The following is an 18,387-nucleotide window of genomic DNA, read 5'->3' as shown; positions in this document are numbered from 1 at the left end:
GCGTGTCACACAGCCACGTGGTATCATACTGCTACCGTACACAGCACTTCTGTAGATGTCATACACTCTCTGTGATGTCATATAGCCCTGTGAGTCACACAGCCCCTGTGATCTGTGAAGTCACAGTCCATTGGACTGTGCATGTACACAATCTGCCCTGGGATGTACACATTTCCATTCTGTGATGTCACAGCCTGCTCCAGGATGTCACAGCCCCTCTCTGATGTCACACAGGCACCCTGTGATGGCAGAACACACTCTCTGATGCCACAGCCTTCTCTGGGACATCACACAGCTGCTCTGTAATGTCACAGCCTGCTGTCTGATATCACAGAGCCACCCTCTATGATGGCACAGTCTCCTTTGTGACCTCACTGCCCTCTCTATGGTGTCACACAACCGTCCAGTGCTGTCACTATTGCCCACTCAGCAATATTGCAGCCTGTTCCGTGATGTCCTTTTTGCTTTGCAACAATTATTTTCTATTGATATGAAACAATAATTTTGCTAATATAGTTACAATTTAGTTAGCATGAATCACATTTATCACAGTCCCTTAATAGAGAGATACCCTTCCCTGCCGTGATTTTGGCTTTGGGATTCAGGTTGTGTGGTGGGAATGCCTGTTTGTGGGGGATGGTATTCCCTGTAAGTCTTGGTGTTCGGTCCCCTGCCACTGCTGGTCATTGTGTATTTTAGAGTAATGCTGCCGTCTTGTGACAAAAGTTATAATTGCAGCAAACTGGTAATCTTGTTCTGTGTTGTTACTCTGACTGTGTTGTTGGCTGCTTTGTTTTAGTTTGCTCAGAAGTGGCTGTTGAAGATCAACCCCAAGCTGAAAGAGCCCAGCTGTGTAGGCAGGCTCTTTCCATGTGGCTTCAGCGTGAACCAGGAGAGTTTTGAATACAGAGGGGAACTGGACCACTGTTGGGTGAAAGGACAATGTGAGCTTGGCAAGAGAAATTAAAGGAATTTCCTACCTGCAGTGCTGTGCCTTTGACCCTTGGGAATTTAAGATACAAGGGGCTCATATTTGTGGACTGTCAGAATTACAGTGTGGTGGTTTGAGCATATTTTGAATTGATGAATAGAAAGGATCCCCCTCCCTCAGTGGTTTGGGCAGGATCCTTGGGAATTTCTGAATCCAGTGAACTATGTATAGAAAGAGGAAATGCTCAATTTTATCTGGAAGGTATATATAGAACTTCAACAGGGAGGTTGGTAGCTTTGGATTGGGAACAGGCTACGTAAGAGGATCTGGACATTCAAGAGAGAAGTGGAATAGCTTGTTTTTGCAGGTGTTATGGGGCATTTGGGACTTCTAGAGTTTTGCACCCCGCGTGGTTACTGTTACAGCGAAGGACTTGTGAAAAACGTTGGTATTGCTTCTCTGAGAGACGACAAGCTCTATGCCCTCAGTGTAAATGGAGGCATCCTAACCAAGGTGATTTTGAACCTGAGATCCTAAAGTTTGTGGCAAATCACATTCAATCCCTGCAACCTGGGCGTGTGTGTGGGAGGAAGATTGGGAAAGAACTGTGAGAGATTGCAAAGAGAGATTTGGGTGGAAATGGGACAGGACAAGGAGGAGGAGGTAATGGGAACTGAACAAAGTAGGGGATCCCTAAAGGCAGTCCACTAGGCTGTATTATTGCACATTGGAAAGATGTTGCTGGGCAAGGGGATTCAAAAAACAGAGAGACCTTATTAGATTCTGCAAGGACTCGTGCCCCTTTATATAAATTGGACAATTGAGCAAAGTGGACACCTAGTGGAACTTTGGATTGTAACACACTATTACAGCTCGTGCTACTTAGGAGAGAAGTGGGAGAGGTATCATATGCCGATACGCTTCTTTCCATTTGAGATGACCCTGAATGGCAGAGGGACTGTGGGATCAAGGCTCCAACTGACCCTCTGGTATTGGCCCTAGGAGAAGGAGAATTAGAGTAAGAGAGGAAAGTTTAAGTGGTGTTGTTCAGTGTGCAGTATAGGGCAAAGTTGTACAAAATCAGATAAGGTTTACCAGATTGTGACTCAGGAGCGAGATCTGGAGGACAATTTGCTCAAGACTCCCCACATAAGACAGGAAAGGGATGAGGATGAGGATGAGGATGCAGACTCAGGGGATGCAGACTCTCCTCTGACCACACACCCGACTAGACAACAGACACAGATATTTCAGGCACCTGTATGAGACACAGTGGGACCAGAGGAAGAAATGGTATTGGTTAAAGTTCCCTTCTCCACAATCAATGTGGAGGCATGGGAAAAGGTAGCTAAAAATTATACAGCGATACAGTTAACACTGGTAAATATCTGTGATACAAAACAACAAAATCCAGATTGGCACGATATGCAATTATTAGTGGATGCAGTGACCAAGACCAAAAAATAATTAATTATAAAAACAGCAGTGGATCTGGCAGAAGATTATTACAAAACCCGGCAATTGGATGTGAAAGATTATTTCCCATTCCAAAATCCACGGTGGGACCCAAACAGATCAGCTGAATTGAGAGAGTTGGAAAGTTATCAGGAGTGGTTTGCAAAGGGGATGGAAAGGGCCATTCCCAAAACTATGAATTGGTCAGCTTTATATTGAATCAAGCTGGGGCCCTCTGAGTCACCATCCAAATTCCTCGATGAATTAAGGGATGTAATGGGCTGCCACACATCACTGGACCCTGGGTTTGATGTAGGGATACAGCAGCTTGTCAATTTATTCCTGGGCCAATCTATGGATGGCATAAGACGTAAGCTTCAAAAGCTTCAGGGGGAGAATGGAGGAACTTAGACAGACTGCTGGACAAGGTGTGGAGAGTCTTTAGTAACTGGGAAGAAGGATATAAACAAGGAATGAGGAAGTTCCTAGTGTCATAAGTGAGAGGGAGAGAGGAAGATGCAGGCAGGGATCACCTAGACAAGGTCTGTCCCACTTGGGCAGAGACCAGCATGTGATCTGTAAGAAATATGGTCACTGGAGAAATTAATGTCCAGAATGAAGACAGGGTGACCCTCAGGAAAAGGGAGACTAGGAAAAGGGGAAAGTGATTGCACATGTGAAAGAAGACTGAGGAGGACCAGGAGATCTCACTGAAGGAGATCCACTGGTTGTAAGTTAAAGCTGGGGAGAAAGGGAAAAAAGTGGAATTTCTAGTTGACATGGGGGCAACATATTCAGTTCTGAATTAAACTATGGCACCTGTGGAGAAGGATTATATTACAGTAATAGGAGGGACTGGCCAACTTTAAAAAGCATATTTTTGCAAACCATTAAGGTATAGTCTTGGAAAGCAATAGGATATTCATAAATTTCTCTATCTGCCCAGTTTCCTGAGACAACTTTTAGGGAGACACTTGTTAGAACAATTACAAGTAACCATTAAATTTTAAAATGTGGAGGTTATTCTGGAGGTAAATTATGAACAGTACATAGAGGCATTAATTTTAATGTTAACAGCTGCTCATATGGAGGGAGAAATTAGTGAAGAAATAATAAATCAAGTGTTTCTGGGAGTGTGGACCTCCAATGTACCATGGAGGGTGAAAAATGCACCTCCTATAGTAATTAAACTGAAGGAAGGAAAACAACCAGTTAGAATTAAACAGTACCCCTTGGAAAAGGAAGATAGGGAAGGAATTAGTCCAATAGTTGAAAACTTCTTGCAATTAGGGTTGTTAGAAGAGTGCCCATCTGAGTTCAACACTTCCATTTTACCAGTCCAAAAACCATATGAGTCATATGGATAGTACAGAATCTAAGGCTGTTAACAAAATAACTGAAGATCTCTATCCCATGGTAGCAAACCCATACACTTGGCTAATGTGCCTAACACCAGAGCTAACTTGGTTTACCGTTTTAGACTTGAAAAATACCTTCTTTTGCTTCCCTCTCCATGAAGACAGCCAGAAAAATTTTGCATTTGAATGGGAAAATTCTAAAGTGGGCACAGATCCCAGCTCACATGGATGGTGTTGCCTCTGGGATTTAAAAACTCTCCTACTCCGTTTGGGGAACAACTTGCCCAAGATCTGGAATCCTGGGAGGCTTCCCCAGAAGGAGGAAAGTTACTGAAGTAATGGATGATATCTTCATAGCCACCCAGATGAAAGAGGCATGGGTAGCCTGGACAGTAAGCCTCCTAAACTTTCTAGGACTTCAGGGATACAGGACATCAAAGAAAAAGGCCCAGGTAGTGAAGCAAAAGATAATTTATCTGGGTTATGGAATTTGTGTGGGACAACGGACTCTAGGTCAAGATCACAAGGAAGCAATATGTCAAACCCCAAAACCTCAGACAGCAAAGGAACTGTGGATATTCTTAGGAATGACAGGGTGGTGTAGACTGTGGATGCACAGCTATGGCTTGCTTGTAAAACTCCTGTATGTGCTCATTGCAAATGGGAACAGAGACCTTCAATGGACAAAAGAGGCCACGTGGGCCTTTCACCAGCTAAAGAATGCTGTAATGTCAGCTGCGCTCTCAGACTCCCAGGCGTAAGCAAACCATCCTTTCTGGTTTCCTGTGAAAAGCAGGGAATTGCCCTGGGGATACTGGCCCAGGACCTGAGTCCATACCAGAGAGCAGCTGCTTAATTATCCAAGCAACTGGACACAACAGCCAAGGGATGGCCAGGATGGCTCAGAGCCCTTGCAGCAGTGGTGCTGAATATTCAAGATGTACACAAATCCACCTTGGGCCAGAAAATGACTGTACTGGTGTCTCACACAGTGTCTGTGGTCCTAGAAGTAAAGATAGGGCACTGGCTCTCCCCACAAAGTTTCCTGAAATGCCAAGCCATCATGGTGGAACAAGACAATATAGAGGTAGTTAGAATTAACATTATCAACCCAGCTTCTTTCCTTAGTGGAAATCAAGAGGAACCAGTACACCAAGGCTGCTTGGAGACTATTGAAGCCTCCTACTCCATCCTCCCTGATCTGAAGGACACCCCTTTGGATGACACAGAATCTGGTTCACTGATGGAAGCAGCGATGTCGTCAGTGGAAAGCGACATGCTGGGTATGCAGTTAGCACCTGCAAAGAGGTAATAGAGTCTGGACCCTTGTCAATAGATACCTCTGAACAAAAAGCTGAGATAATCCCTCTAACCCACGTCTAAGAAATCATAAAGAAATGAAAATTAGTATTTATACAGAGTCAAGGTATGCATTTGAGTTGTACATGCGTATGGAGCCATCTGGATAGAAAGCAGACTGTTAAACTCACAAGGGAGAAAAATCAAATGTGCAGAAAATATTGCAGCTGCTGGAAGCAGTTCAGCTACCTGGGCAGGTACCAATTATGCACAGTAAGGCACATCAGAAGGTGAGCTCGGAATTGCAGGAAGGAAATGAGTGGGCAGACAGAGAGGCAAAAGAAGCAGCAAAAGGTGAGATGATGATTGAGGGAGCTTTAATTACACATGGACAGAAGGTAAGCAAGTATGTTTGTTATGTTTTAAAACAGTGCAACTGATAATGGTCTCATTGCTTTAAAAGGCCTGGTTTTTGCAATAAAGTATTCACCTTTGCACCTGCCTGAGGACTCTGCATCACTATGGGCCCTCATCCACATCAACCCAAGGATCCACTTTGACCAAATGGGGCCTCATGACACACAGGTGCCACTTGGACATTGCCAGGGCATGTGGAACTCAGTGTGTATTGTGACACAGCACAGCCTCATGGAACTCAGCAGACCATTGGGACAACCTGGAATCTCACAGATCCAAGGCTCTACTTGGACCAAGTGGATCCTCATGGGACACAGGTGCCACTGGGACATTGCCAGGTTTTGTGGAATCCAGTGTCCATTGTGACACAGCACAGCCTCATGGAAACACAGGGACCATTGTGACACAATGGAATCTCATGGAAGCAAGTGTCAGTTGTGAACATGGCATGGCTTCATGGAACCCAGGGACAAGTGGGACTGTGCCATGGCTTGTGGAAGCAAGGGGCCATTGAGGCACAGCTTGGAACCCAGGAGAACATTGTGGGGAAACGGATTCTCACAGAAAGACGGCTCATTGTGACAGTGTGGAATCACAATGATCCCCTGGGTTCCATGAGTCTCCTCTGTGTTTACAGCTGACGCTTGGTTCCCCAAGATCCCATGGAGTCACTGTGCTCTGCTGTGATTCATGAGGCTGTGCTGTGTCACACTGGACACTTGCTTCCTCCAAGGCTGGAGATGTCCCAGTGGCACCAGGTTTCCATCAGGCCATGTTTTCTCACAATGGGGCTTCAGTTCCATGAGAATCCATTGTGTCACAATGTTCTCTTTAGTTTTATGAGAGCCTGATGTGTTGACAATTGACTCTTGGTTCCTTGAGGTTTCATTGCATCACAATGGTCTCTCCTTGGTTGCATCAGGCCCAGCTTTGTCACAATATGTTCCATGTATTTCTAGTGCACCACAATGGTCTATTGGATTCCATGAGGACCTGCTGTAAAAGAGTGGACACTTGGCTCCATGAGTTTCCATTCCATCAGGATGACCTCTTGCATTCCATGAGGCCCTGCAGTGTCACTATGGAGCCTTTGTTCCATGTGTTCCCATTGTGACACAATGGTCTCCAGCGCTCTATGAGGTTGCACCATGGAATTGTGGACACTTGGTTCCATGAGATTTCATGTTGCCACTCCCAGGAAAATCCAGAAATGCCAGAAGTTTATGTCCAAAAATGAGACAGAGGAGTCCTTCAACTTCTTTTGAATAAATGGAGAGAGTTCGTTGGGGCACACACTCATGGGGTTTTTCTCTCTTAAGGTTTCAGAGGGTGCAGCCTCCTTTTATCCTAAACTGCCGGCTGCATGTTGCCCTCTTCCTTTCCCCATTGGATGAGGTAATAGGAAGGTACAGCCTCCCCAAACCTGCTGTTCCATATCCCCCCTTGAACCTGGCATTTGCCCCCAAAATTCAGAAGTTCAGCCTTGTGCAGATCCTTGTCTGTTTCAGGAGCTATACTGTCTGGGCCCAGTAACAAACCTGAGAAACCTTATGATCTGTTTCAAAGACATTAACACCCATCCCTTCACCCATCAAATGATTTGTAAAGACATTAGCACATATCTTTCCTCTCAGACTGAGGTTACCTGTGCTGCTGACAGTCTTTTAAACCCAGCCCTCAGCCTGACTTCTCTGCCATTGTAGTTCCATGGAAGGAGGTTGTTGTCTCTTCCCCCTTCCATGGGCAGGCCGCTGTTCAGCCATCTCCAGGACAGCAGGGCCCCACCCCACGACACTGTGACGTAGGAAGACAAAAACCAGCACTCCAAATGTCCCCCATCCTCCTTCTTCCCAGGCATGGGGCCCTGGCTGTGCGGTTTGCTGGTGGTTGTCACAGGAAAAAGGTGACACTGTGGGGCCACATGGAACCAAGAATTCATTGTGACACAGCAGGGCCATGTGAAACCAAGGAACTATTGTGACACTGTAGATCAAAGGAGAATATTGTGACACTAAAGAAGCTCATGGAACCAAGGGTCCACTGAGACATTGTGGGGCCTCATGAAACCTACGGGGCATTGTGACACTGCACAGACTTGTGGAACCAAGAAGACACTGTGGGGCCACATGGAACCAAGGATTCCTTTTTGATACTGAGGAACTTCATGGAACCAAGGGTCCATTGTGAGACTTTGAAACTACAGAGATAATTTTTAGAGTACTGAATGTCAAGGAACCAAAAGTCCACCTGACATATTAAAGTGTCATGGAACCAAAAAGAGCATTGTGGCACTGTAAGGCCCCATGGAACCAAATATCCATTGCGAATGTACGGAGCCTCATGGAACCAAGAGTCGGTGGTGACACAGCAATGCCTTATGGAACCAAGGAGTGCAAAGGTCTCAAACAGTCCTTGCAGGGTTCTGCCTTGGAGAAGGGGAACCTCCTTGGTGGCACCTTGGGCTTGGCACACACCTGAGGAGTGTCTCTCTTTTTTATGGGGAAACTTAAAAGTTTTGGATTACTTAAAAAAACCAAGAAAATGTCTTTTGGCCTGACTGCAGTCAGTTATCCAGCAAAGCAGGTCCCAGGTGAATGAGGACAGACAACATGGGGGTGAGGAATGTGGAGCAAGATTGTCCACAGTGGGTCAGACCTCAAGACACCACTTCTCTGAGCAGGACAGACCTCCTGAGGAGAGAACATGGACTCAATACCAATCACAGAATGCTGCATCACCTCTGCTCTAAAGAGAACAGTAATAAAATATACTCCTTAAAACAGGAATGTGAATTTCTTAGAAGCTCTTTGAAATATTTCTTCATAACAGTATCAGGAAATCTCCCTAATGAAGTGCACCAGACCAGAGGGAAATCAAGGCAGGGCTTGCTTTGTCAGGACTGCATGATATCAGTGATCCTCAAGGTGCCTTTGGTGCTGAGACGTTGAACCTCACACCTGAGAGGAGATTGCACAAACCTTTCCAGGAATCTAAGTGAGAAGAAAAACCCAAAGCGTCCCAGAGCATTAATGGGTCCCTCTGAGGTCCATCTCCAACACAGGCTCCTCATGAATTCCTTGAAGGAGAGAATTGGAGGCCATGATTGCACAAAATTTTTTCAGAGACTCAAAGAAAGGAAAAAGGAAAGTACCCTAAAAAACTGAAGTACCTTGAAGCATTCATGAGCCCCACTGAGTGTTGTTACTGAGAAAGGATCTCAAGAGACTAATTAAAGCAGATCATTGGAGGCCATGATTGTACAAAGCTTTCAGAGACTCCAAGGCAAAAGCAAAACCCAAAGCCCTTTGAAAAACTTGCTGTCCCTGGGAGCATGAAGGAGCCCCCAGGGCAATTCCTGACCAAGGCTCCCCAGGGACTGGTCCCAGCAGATCCCTGAGGCCACTGGGATGTGGGGGGATGTTGAGGGCAGCACAAGGGGTGACAGTGCCCAGCCTTGCTGGGGCTGTGCCAGGAGGCCCCAGTGGCTCAGGACAAGGTGTCTCCTCAGAGCCCTTGGTGGCACAGACCCTGCTGTGCCCCAGGGCAACAAGACTTGGCTTCTCTTTGTCCCCATCTGTCATCTCTGCCTCCAGTTCTCTGCTCTGATTGTGGCTTGGGGACACTTTCTCAGTTGTGTCCTTCTGAGGGACCCATTAAATCTTGAAGAAACTTTGGAGTTTGATTCTGACTTGGAGTTCTTGAGAGGTTTCTCCAGCTCCCTCTCAGGGATTGATGTTCAGGGCTTCAGCACAAACCCCAAGAGGGTCATTAAAAGTCCTTGTACTCTGTCTGTGCTGCTCAGCAGGGTTGGGCTCCTGGCACAGAGGGCCATCCTAGCTATTAAGAAAAGCTTCAAAAGCGCATTTCTCTAGATGACCAGCTCTTTTCCCAGCCCAGCAGGGCTGGGGGTCTGCCTGCAGCCACCCCGGGCACAGCACAGAGGCACAGAGTGTTTAAATCAGTCAGGGCTGGGAAGATGCTCAGAAGTGACTGGGGCAGAATCAAACCCAGCCCTTGACACAGGAAGCCTCTGGATGCATTGTCATGCAGCTGCAGCTCCTGGAGTGATCTCCTAAAGCTGGAACATCCCAATGTCTGCAGACTCTGTGAGTTCATTCTCTGATTCTCTCTTTTCTAGAGCAGCCAGGGGTGCCCAGAGCTGTTCTGCAGAGCAGGGTCCTGCATCCCAGGGCTCTGTGCTGGGACAGGGACTCTGCTGCCTGCCAGGGACAGCTCTCAGCCAGCCCTGGGAGCTGCCCCAGCACTGGGGGACAAGGTCTGGGTGGAAGGAAAGAGCTCGTATGGCTTGGAAGTGTTCTCCTTGTGTGGTGAGGATGCTGCATTGTTCAAGACTGCTCCCAGCATGACATTTAACTGCAGAATATTTTTAAGTAGACTATACAGGGAGAACCGCAAAACAGGGGCTGCATAAAAGTGAAAATCCTGGTATTTCATCTACTGCTCTCGGTTGCCTGGATGGGAAATTGCACACTGATATTCATCTCTCAGTTCAGAAGGAGAAAATTTTTTAAAAATTCTCTCAAATCTCAATAAAGTAGTCAGTGAGAGATATCATCACAGGGTCCCTTATAGGCAGCATCAATGTGTCTTTTCCAGCCACATCAGGGCTGCTGTGATGTTGTCAATAGAGACTGCAAGGGCAGAAATGACCCTGGGCAGTGCCCTGTGCTGGGAGGGGTCCGCAGGGCAGAGCTGAGCCCCCAGGGCTGGGCTGGGTTCTGGCAGCACTAGTAGGGACAAGCCCTGGGAACAGCGAAGCAGCTGATGGCAGGGACAGCTTCAGGCAGCAGAGACCTGGGCAGGCAGTGGGGGGAAAGGGGTCCCAAGCTGGGCTGGGATATTTAAAGTCCCCTACAAACCAAACTATTCCATTATTGCTTTTCTTACAGATCATTATGTCAAGACACAACAAATGTCCAACAGCAGCTCCATCAGTCACTTCCTCCTGCTGCCATTGGCAGACACGATGCAGCTGCAGCTCCTGCACTTCTGCCTCTTCCTGGGCATCTCCCTGGCTGCCCTCCTGGCCAACGGCCTCATCATCAGTGCCGTAGCCTGCAGCCACCACCTGCACACCCCCATGTTCTTCTTCCTGCTCAACCTGGCCCTCACTGACCTGGGCTGCATCTGCACCACTGTGCCCAAAGCCATGCACAATTCCCTCTGGGACACCAGGAACATCTCCTATGCAGGATGTGCTGCTCAGGTATTTCTGTTTGTGTTCTTCATTTCATCAGAGCTTTCCCTCCTGACCATCATGAGCTACGACCGCTACGTGTCCATCTGCAAACCCCTGCACTACGGGACCCTCCTGGGCAGCAGAGCTTGTGCCCATATGGCAGCAGCTGCCTGGGCCAGTGGCTTTCTCAACGCTTTGCTGCACACAGCCAATACATTTTCCCTGCCCCTGTGCCATGGCAATGTCCTGGGCCAGTTCTTCTGCGAAATCCCACACATCCTCAAGCTCTCCCGCGCACACTCCCACTTCAGGGAACTTGGGCTTCTTGCTGTTAGTGCCTGTTTATCATTTGGTTGTTTTATGTTCATTGTTTTCTCCTATGTGCAGATCTTCAGGGCTGTGCTGAGGATCCCCTCTGAGCAGGGACGGCACAAAGCCTTTTCCACCTGCCTCCCTCACCTGGCCGTGGTCTCCCTGTTCCTCAGCACTGGCACATTTGCACACCTGAAGCCCTCCTCCATCTCCTCCCCCTCACTGGATCTGGCACTGTCAGTTCTGTACTCGGTGGTGCTTCCAGCCCTGAACCCCCTCATCTACAGCCTGAGGAACCAGGAGCTCAAGGCTGCAGTGTGTAGACTGATCATGAAACGATTTCAGAAGCATTAACTTGGTTGCCAAATTCTGAAAATCACTTGCAAAAAAGTAAATTGTGATAGCACTTTAATGGTTGGATTCAGGCTCTTTTTTTTTTTTTTCGTTTGTCATTTTAGTTTTTAAATATTGTCCACGAATAAAGGTCATTTTTTGTGCCATTTCTCTTTCTGTTTCGCTTCAAATAAACTGAGATCCACAGACTGTTTCAATAAGGAACTGTGCTCTCAGAGGCTTTCAATGACAAAAAAAAGATGTGCTAGCAAAGATTAATCCAGACATACCCCTTCTGTTCCTTTCTCTGGAGCTGCAGTAGCAATGTCTGTGTGCAGAGCTGAGGCAGATCAGTGCTGGCACAGCAGCTGTGCCCAGCAGCACTTGGTGTTGCCAGTGCTGCTCCCATGCCACTGCCCCGTGGCCCTCCTGCCCCTCATGTTGTTGCAGGGCCTGAGTGCTCCCGGGGCCAGGCACAGCCCTGGGGGTGGCAGTGCCAGGGCTGCAGCAGGGACAGGCCATGGGCACTGCTGGGGCAGCGCTGATGCCTCAGGGCAGGGCCTGGGGGCTCCAGGCTCCTTGGCCAGGCTCTCTCCACAACACTTGGCCAGGCCAGTGCTGAGCAGCGAAAACCCCCATGAGCAGCCCCAGACTGTCTGTGGGCAGGCTGGGGGCAAACAGCATGGCTGGTGCTCTGCAAGGTCCCTGCAAAAGGGAGACCCTGGCAAGGAGCAGCAGAGCAGGGGCTGATCCATCCCCACTGCACTGGACAGCCCAGGGCAGTGTCCCAGAGCGTCCTCATGCAACTGCCAACAACATCCCCCCTCTGCAGCCCTGGCCTCTCCCCCAGCTCACACAGGTGCTGCATCCTTGCAGGCACAGACACGGCAGCACTGGCTCAGGAGCCCCTGTTTGCACTGCACAGAGCAGGCGTCAGCACCCCCATGGTGCTGCTTTGGGGAGATGGAACTGAGTGAGCACAAATGCCATCAGCCCCTGGGGCCAGCAAGGGCTGGGGGACACTAGGGAAACCACTCAGGTTTATTGTGGCCTCTACAGTCAGCCACAAAGTTTGTTCCCATGAGCTGTGAATTTCATGTCCCACTGCAGACATGGTTGCTCAGAGCCAGGGCTGCCTGGCAGCCACACCCAACCTGCCCTGAGCATTTCCCTTGCTTCACCTTTTCCTTTTTTTCTCTTTGTGGTACCAATTTCTTCCTATTGCCTGACCCTGTCCCTCCCCTATGAAAAGCCCAATCCTGTTTGCCCTTTCTTCTCTGGCCCCACTCCTCATTTCAGTTCCTGAGCTGGAGCCAGGACAATGTCCCTTGGAAGGAGGATCATCCTACAAGTGCTTTAGGAATTGTCTGCAGGGTCCTGCAGTGCCTCGTGCTGCTCCCTTGCCAGAGGCACCACAGGCCAGGGGGGCACATCTGGGCTGCTGCGTCTGGGTGTGAGGATCCCTCTTCTGGGCAATGAGGAGGGGCTGGAGAGGCTCTGCAGGACTGACAGGATGGGCTTTGGAGCTGTGTGAAGAAGCTGAGGGACCTGGTCTGCTGGAGCTTCTGAAGAGGAGGCCCAGGGCTTATCCTGCAACTGCTCCATGGATGGATTCAGAGAATGACAGAATCAGCCAGGCTGGAAAAGACCTTGGAAATCATCAAGTCCAACCTGTGCCCTGACACGACCTTGTCTCAATCAGCCTCCTCTTCTTCAAGATAAACAACCCCAGCTCCCTCAGCCACTCCTCACAGGACTTGTGTTCCAGACCTCTCACCAGCCTTGTTGCCCTTCTCTGGACATGCTCCAGCCCCTCCATGTCCTTCCTTAATTGGGGGCCTAGAACTGGACACAGCACTCTCAGTGATGAACAACCAGTGCTGAGTACAGGGGAAGAATCACTTCCCTGGTTCTGCTGGTCACATCATTCTTGATCCAGTCCAGGAGCCTTTGGCCTTCTTTGCCTCCTGGGCACACTGCTGGCTTATGTCCAGCCTGCTGTCCATCAGTGCCCCCAGGTCTCTTTCTGCCTGGTCACTGACCAGCCACTCTGTTCCCAGCCTGTAGCACTGCAGGGGTTGTTGTGGCCAAAGTACAGGGCCTGGCACTTGGCCTTGTTAAACTTCACCTTGTTGGATTAGGGCTCTGGAACCAGCCTGTCCAGGTCTCTGTTCAGAGCCCTCCTACCTAGCAGCAGATGAAATTTCCCAGCCAGCCTGGTGTCTCCACAGTTCCATGAGGCCCTGCAGTGTCACAGTGGTCTCCATGATTCCATGAGGCTTCCCTGTGTCACAATGTCCCTTTGGTTCCCTGGGACTCCTTTGTGTCACAAAGTTCCTTGGATCCTTGGGCCCCACGGTGTCACAATGGCACCTTGATCCCCCAAGGCCCTGCAGTGTCACAATTGATCCTTGGTTCCATGAGGTCTCACAGTGCAGCAATGCTATCCTTGGTCCCACAGTATCACAATGGCTTCTTTGTCCCAAGTGGCATCATGGTGTCAGACATGTTTCCTTCATTCCATGAGTCCCTGAGGAGCAGCACTGGCCCCTTGGTTCCATGGGGCCCTGCAGTGTCACAATGGCCCCATCATTACATGAGGTCCTGCCCTGCCACAATGCTCTGCATGGTTCCACAAGGCCCTGCAGTGTCACAATGGCCCCTTGCTTCCCCAGGGCCCTGAAGTGTTACAATCATCACAGAATCACCCAGGCTGGAAAAGACCTTGGAGAGCATCAAGTCCAATCTGTGACCCAACAGCACCTTGTCACCCAGACCATGGCACTCAGTGCCACATCTGATCTATCCTGAAACATCTCCAGGTACAGTGACTCACCCAACGCTCTGGGCAGCCCATTCCAATGCCCAATCACCCCCATCACTGACCACACCTGCTGGCCAGACACCGAGGCCCACATCCCACTGAACACACCCACTGACCACTCAATAGACCATACCTCACTCACCACACCTACTAATCACACCCCACTGATCACCACAAGGACCACTGCCCAATGGCGCCAAACACTGATCACACCTCCTGACCACTCCACTGACCAGACCCAATGGTCACCCCACTGACCACAATGCAATGACCACCCAAGTGACCACACCCCCACTGACCTCACCCACTGATCACACCCCCACTGATCACCTCCACTTCCCACAAAGACCACACCAAGTGACCATCCCTCACTGACCAAACCCACCAACCACACCCACTGCTCACACCCACTGACCACACCAATGACCACATCCCCTGATCACCCAACTGACAACCCTCACCCGTTACCCATTTGACCACATTCTATGACCACACTCACAAACCATCTCCGCTAACCACACCCCAATAACTGCAGCCCACTGAGCACACCCACTGCCTACACACCACTGTCCACACCCTTTCCCAAAAACCAGTGACCACACCCCATTGACCACAACCACTGACTGCACCCACCCTTCACCCTAACTAACCACAACCAGTGACCACGCTGCTCTGACTACACCCACTATGAAGACACCAATGCCTACACCCCACTGACCACATCCACCAAATACCAACTGACCACACCGCCACTGACCATTCTGCCCCTGACAACAAATACTGACCACCTCCTACTGATCAAACCCACTGACCATGCCACTGACCACACCATTGACCACCCCCACTGATCACAACTACTGACCACACCCAGTGAACACACCCATTGCAAGACATCAATGCCCACAGCCCACTGACCACACCCACTGGCCACACCCCAATGAATTCTCCCACTGACCACACCCACAGTCCACTCCTACTGACCACAATCCACTGGCCACCCAACTAACCACACAATGACTGACCACACCCATTGACCACATCCACTGACCACCCCAATGACCATGACCACTGACTGTATGCACTGACCACACAACACTGACCACCCCCAGTAACCGCTAAAACTGGTCACATCCACTGACCACACCAACTCACCATATCCACTGACCACCTCAATGACCACAGACACTGATCACATCCACTGACCACCCTCACTGACTACACCTACTTCCAGGCCACCCAACTGCCCACTCCTGCTGATGGTACCCACTGACCAAACACAATGACCACCCCACTGACCCAACCATGTGGTCCTGAGAAATGACCAGACCCACTGACCACAACCACTGACCATACCCTTGTCCCACACACCACTGACCACCCCCACTGACAACATCTTTTGATCACTCTGCCACTGACCACAACCACTGACTACCCTGCAGGCTACCCTTAATGACCACACCCTTTGACCACACCCCACTGATCGCTGCCACTGACTGCACCGATTGACCACTACCCATGGCCACACCAACTGACTACCCAACTGACCACACCCAGTTACCAAGCCCCACCGACCTCCCAACTGACCACATCCACTGACCATAGCTACTGATCACATCCCACTGCCCACACACAATGACAACACCCCTGGTCACACCCACTGACCACACCAACTGAGAACCCAACTGACCTCACCACCACTGACCGCAACCACTGACCATAAACTACTGACCACACAGACTGGCTGCACCCATTGCCAAAATGCTCACACCCCACTAACCACACCCACTGACTACATCCCACTTACCACCCAACTGACCATACCTCCACTGAGCACACCCACTGAACACATCCACTCAGCCCACCCACTGACCACACCCCAATGACCACCCAACTGACCACACACCCATTGACCACAACCACTGACCACACCCGATGACCACAACCACTGGCCACACCCACTGGCCACACCTCACCAGCCACTTACACTGACCACACCTATTGGCCATACTCACTTCCCATTCCAATGAGCACAACCACTGACCACACTTCACTCCCCTCCTTAATGACCACACTTACTGGCAACCCCCACCAATCACACCTCACTGACCACTGCAATGACCATGGCCCACTGACCCCACTCACTGACCAAACCCACAGACAACATCTCAGTGACCAAACCACTGACTGCATCCCCACTGACCAAACCACTGACCACATCCCCACTGACCAAACCACTGACCACATCCCACTGACCACCTAACTGAACACTCCAACTGACCACACCTATTACATCAATTCAGGTTGTGGTGGAAGACAGAGATCACACGAACCCTCAGTGATCCATATGACAAAAGCTTTCTTTATTGTTAGGGACTCTTCTTAATCGAGGGTTTGAATGTCCCAGATAAACACATGTGATTGGTTGGGGTCATAAGAACCATTTCCCTGGCCAATGAGGCATCTACACTTAGGGTTCAATGCATTGGCTGGGATCCTTTCTATGTGTTAAAATTCATCTGGTCATCTCTCGCCCTGGGACCCTGTTACTTCTAGGCTGCTGTGATGGTTTGTAAAGATTCCCTGAAATTTTTCTCAGCCAGGAACTGGGCAGCTTCCCATGGACCTGACAAGGACCAATTGGTGTCTGATTTTTAATATTGAAACACTGTTAGACTAACACAGGCCAGGGGTTTATGCACAGAATCACAAACGGGACGGGACTGCTGTGGAACGTTTCTCAAGCTGCTTTATAATTTTTTCTTTCCTCCCAAGCATCAGTGTCATTACAAGGTTGGAAGAGCAGGAAGATGCCAGAAGCTCATGGTCTCAGCAACAGCCAGAGAATAGTGATGTTACAATGCACTTGGAAAGTTTTTTGGCCAATCACAAAAGCAAAAGCATGATGACAATAGTTTCATCCAACCACTATAAGTGCACATACCTTTGGTTAAAATAATACTTGCTTATTTTGAATACAATATCTGCTTGTAAGCCTTAAAATACAATGCACAGAGCTCCATTATTAAGCTTAGACCTTCCTAATATCTTTCTAGATATACTTTTCTGCAGCTTAGAGAGTTATTCTAGCCAAGTGTTAATACACAGACCACTGCTCTATTTGTCCTTGCTTTCTACATGTCATAAAACTTTTCTGCTGACATGCCTTATGCTTTCCTCTTTGCTCTAATTGCAGTTCTGTTGTCTCTGAGGCCTGGTATTTTTGCACCTTCTGATTTTAAGGATTCCCATATTACACCAAAGAGAAAAGTTCTTTGTGAAACACACATGTAAAGGTGAAAAAACACTGAGAAAGTTCGCTTTTGCTTCTGGCCTCAGTACAGGTAACACCAGCCCAGGTCCCTCCGTGCAGCCCACAGGCCTGGCTGGGCCTGGGCCAGGGCCGGGCTCTGACTCTGGGCCCCGTTTTCAGCAGGGTCCCCAATAGAAACGAGGAGGGGAGGCCCACACGGCTGCCAAGATCTTGGATTCCCCCCTGGCACAGCCAGGGAGCCCATGGCTCAGCAGAACATCCAGCAGACATTCAAACCCTGCCCTGCCCTGGTTTGTGGGGCCTTTTTCCCACCAGGAGAGCGGCTCCGGGCGGCCGGGCCCTCCTGGGCAGCGCAGCCTGGGGCAGACACAGCTGGGCCCGTCCTGGCAAGGGACTCACCCTTCACTGCTGGGCAGGGGAAGGGAAACCCATCTGCCTGCGGCTGGAATTGAATGCAGCAAACACCAGAAAACAGCCATGCAGCCACAACAACCACCACCACTCTATGGCTGGGCCCTTATGATCCCATCCCAGTCCCAGCTGGTCTGAAATGCTCCATCCCAACTGCTCCAGCCACTGCCTGAGTGAGATATTAACTCTGTCATTGCCCAGAATGAGACTTGCAGACACTTTGTTCTTTGTCCTGAGTGAAAGAAAAGGACCAAGATGACGATATGCACAGAAAGAGTATGAAAACACCAAAGTCAGACAAAAGGAAGAGTCAGGCCCCAGATGAGGGAAAGAGGAGAGTGATGGACTGAAATTTCTCTTTTTTATGCTACGGAGAAGAGACTTGTTTCCCTACTGTCATGGTCCGCCCAATTCAAGAGCAAGTCGCAACTGGTTCTTTTATGGATCTTAGAGCGCAAAAGACACAGCAGGGGACAAAACCAGTTTACTTCTACAGAAATGCACTTTATTTAGTGCCAATCAAAATGCAATAGTGGGACAGAGAGAGAGAGAGAGAGAGAGAGAGAGAGAGAGAGA

General features: G+C 49.4%; 1 protein-coding gene across 1 annotated transcript; it reads left to right on the top strand.

Annotated features, from left to right (window-relative positions):
• Positions 1 to 10,561: 10,561 nt before the first annotated feature.
• LOC306816395 (olfactory receptor 14J1-like) lies at positions 10,562 to 11,326 on the top strand (the record flags this gene model as incomplete). Its single annotated transcript, XM_079332838.1, has 1 exon — positions 10,562 to 11,326. One exon carries the CDS (start codon positions 10,562 to 10,564, stop codon positions 11,324 to 11,326), a length of 765 nt encoding a protein of 254 aa, XP_079188964.1.
• Positions 11,327 to 18,387: the final 7,061 nt, after the last annotated feature.

Source organism: Erithacus rubecula, assembly GCF_903797595.1.
Source record: "Erithacus rubecula genome assembly, contig: scaffold_559_arrow_ctg1, whole genome shotgun sequence".
NCBI classification, from domain to species: domain Eukaryota; kingdom Metazoa; phylum Chordata; class Aves; order Passeriformes; family Muscicapidae; genus Erithacus; species Erithacus rubecula.
The sequence above is the reverse complement of the archived record's forward strand: the minus strand, read 5'-3'. Positions and strand labels throughout refer to the sequence as shown.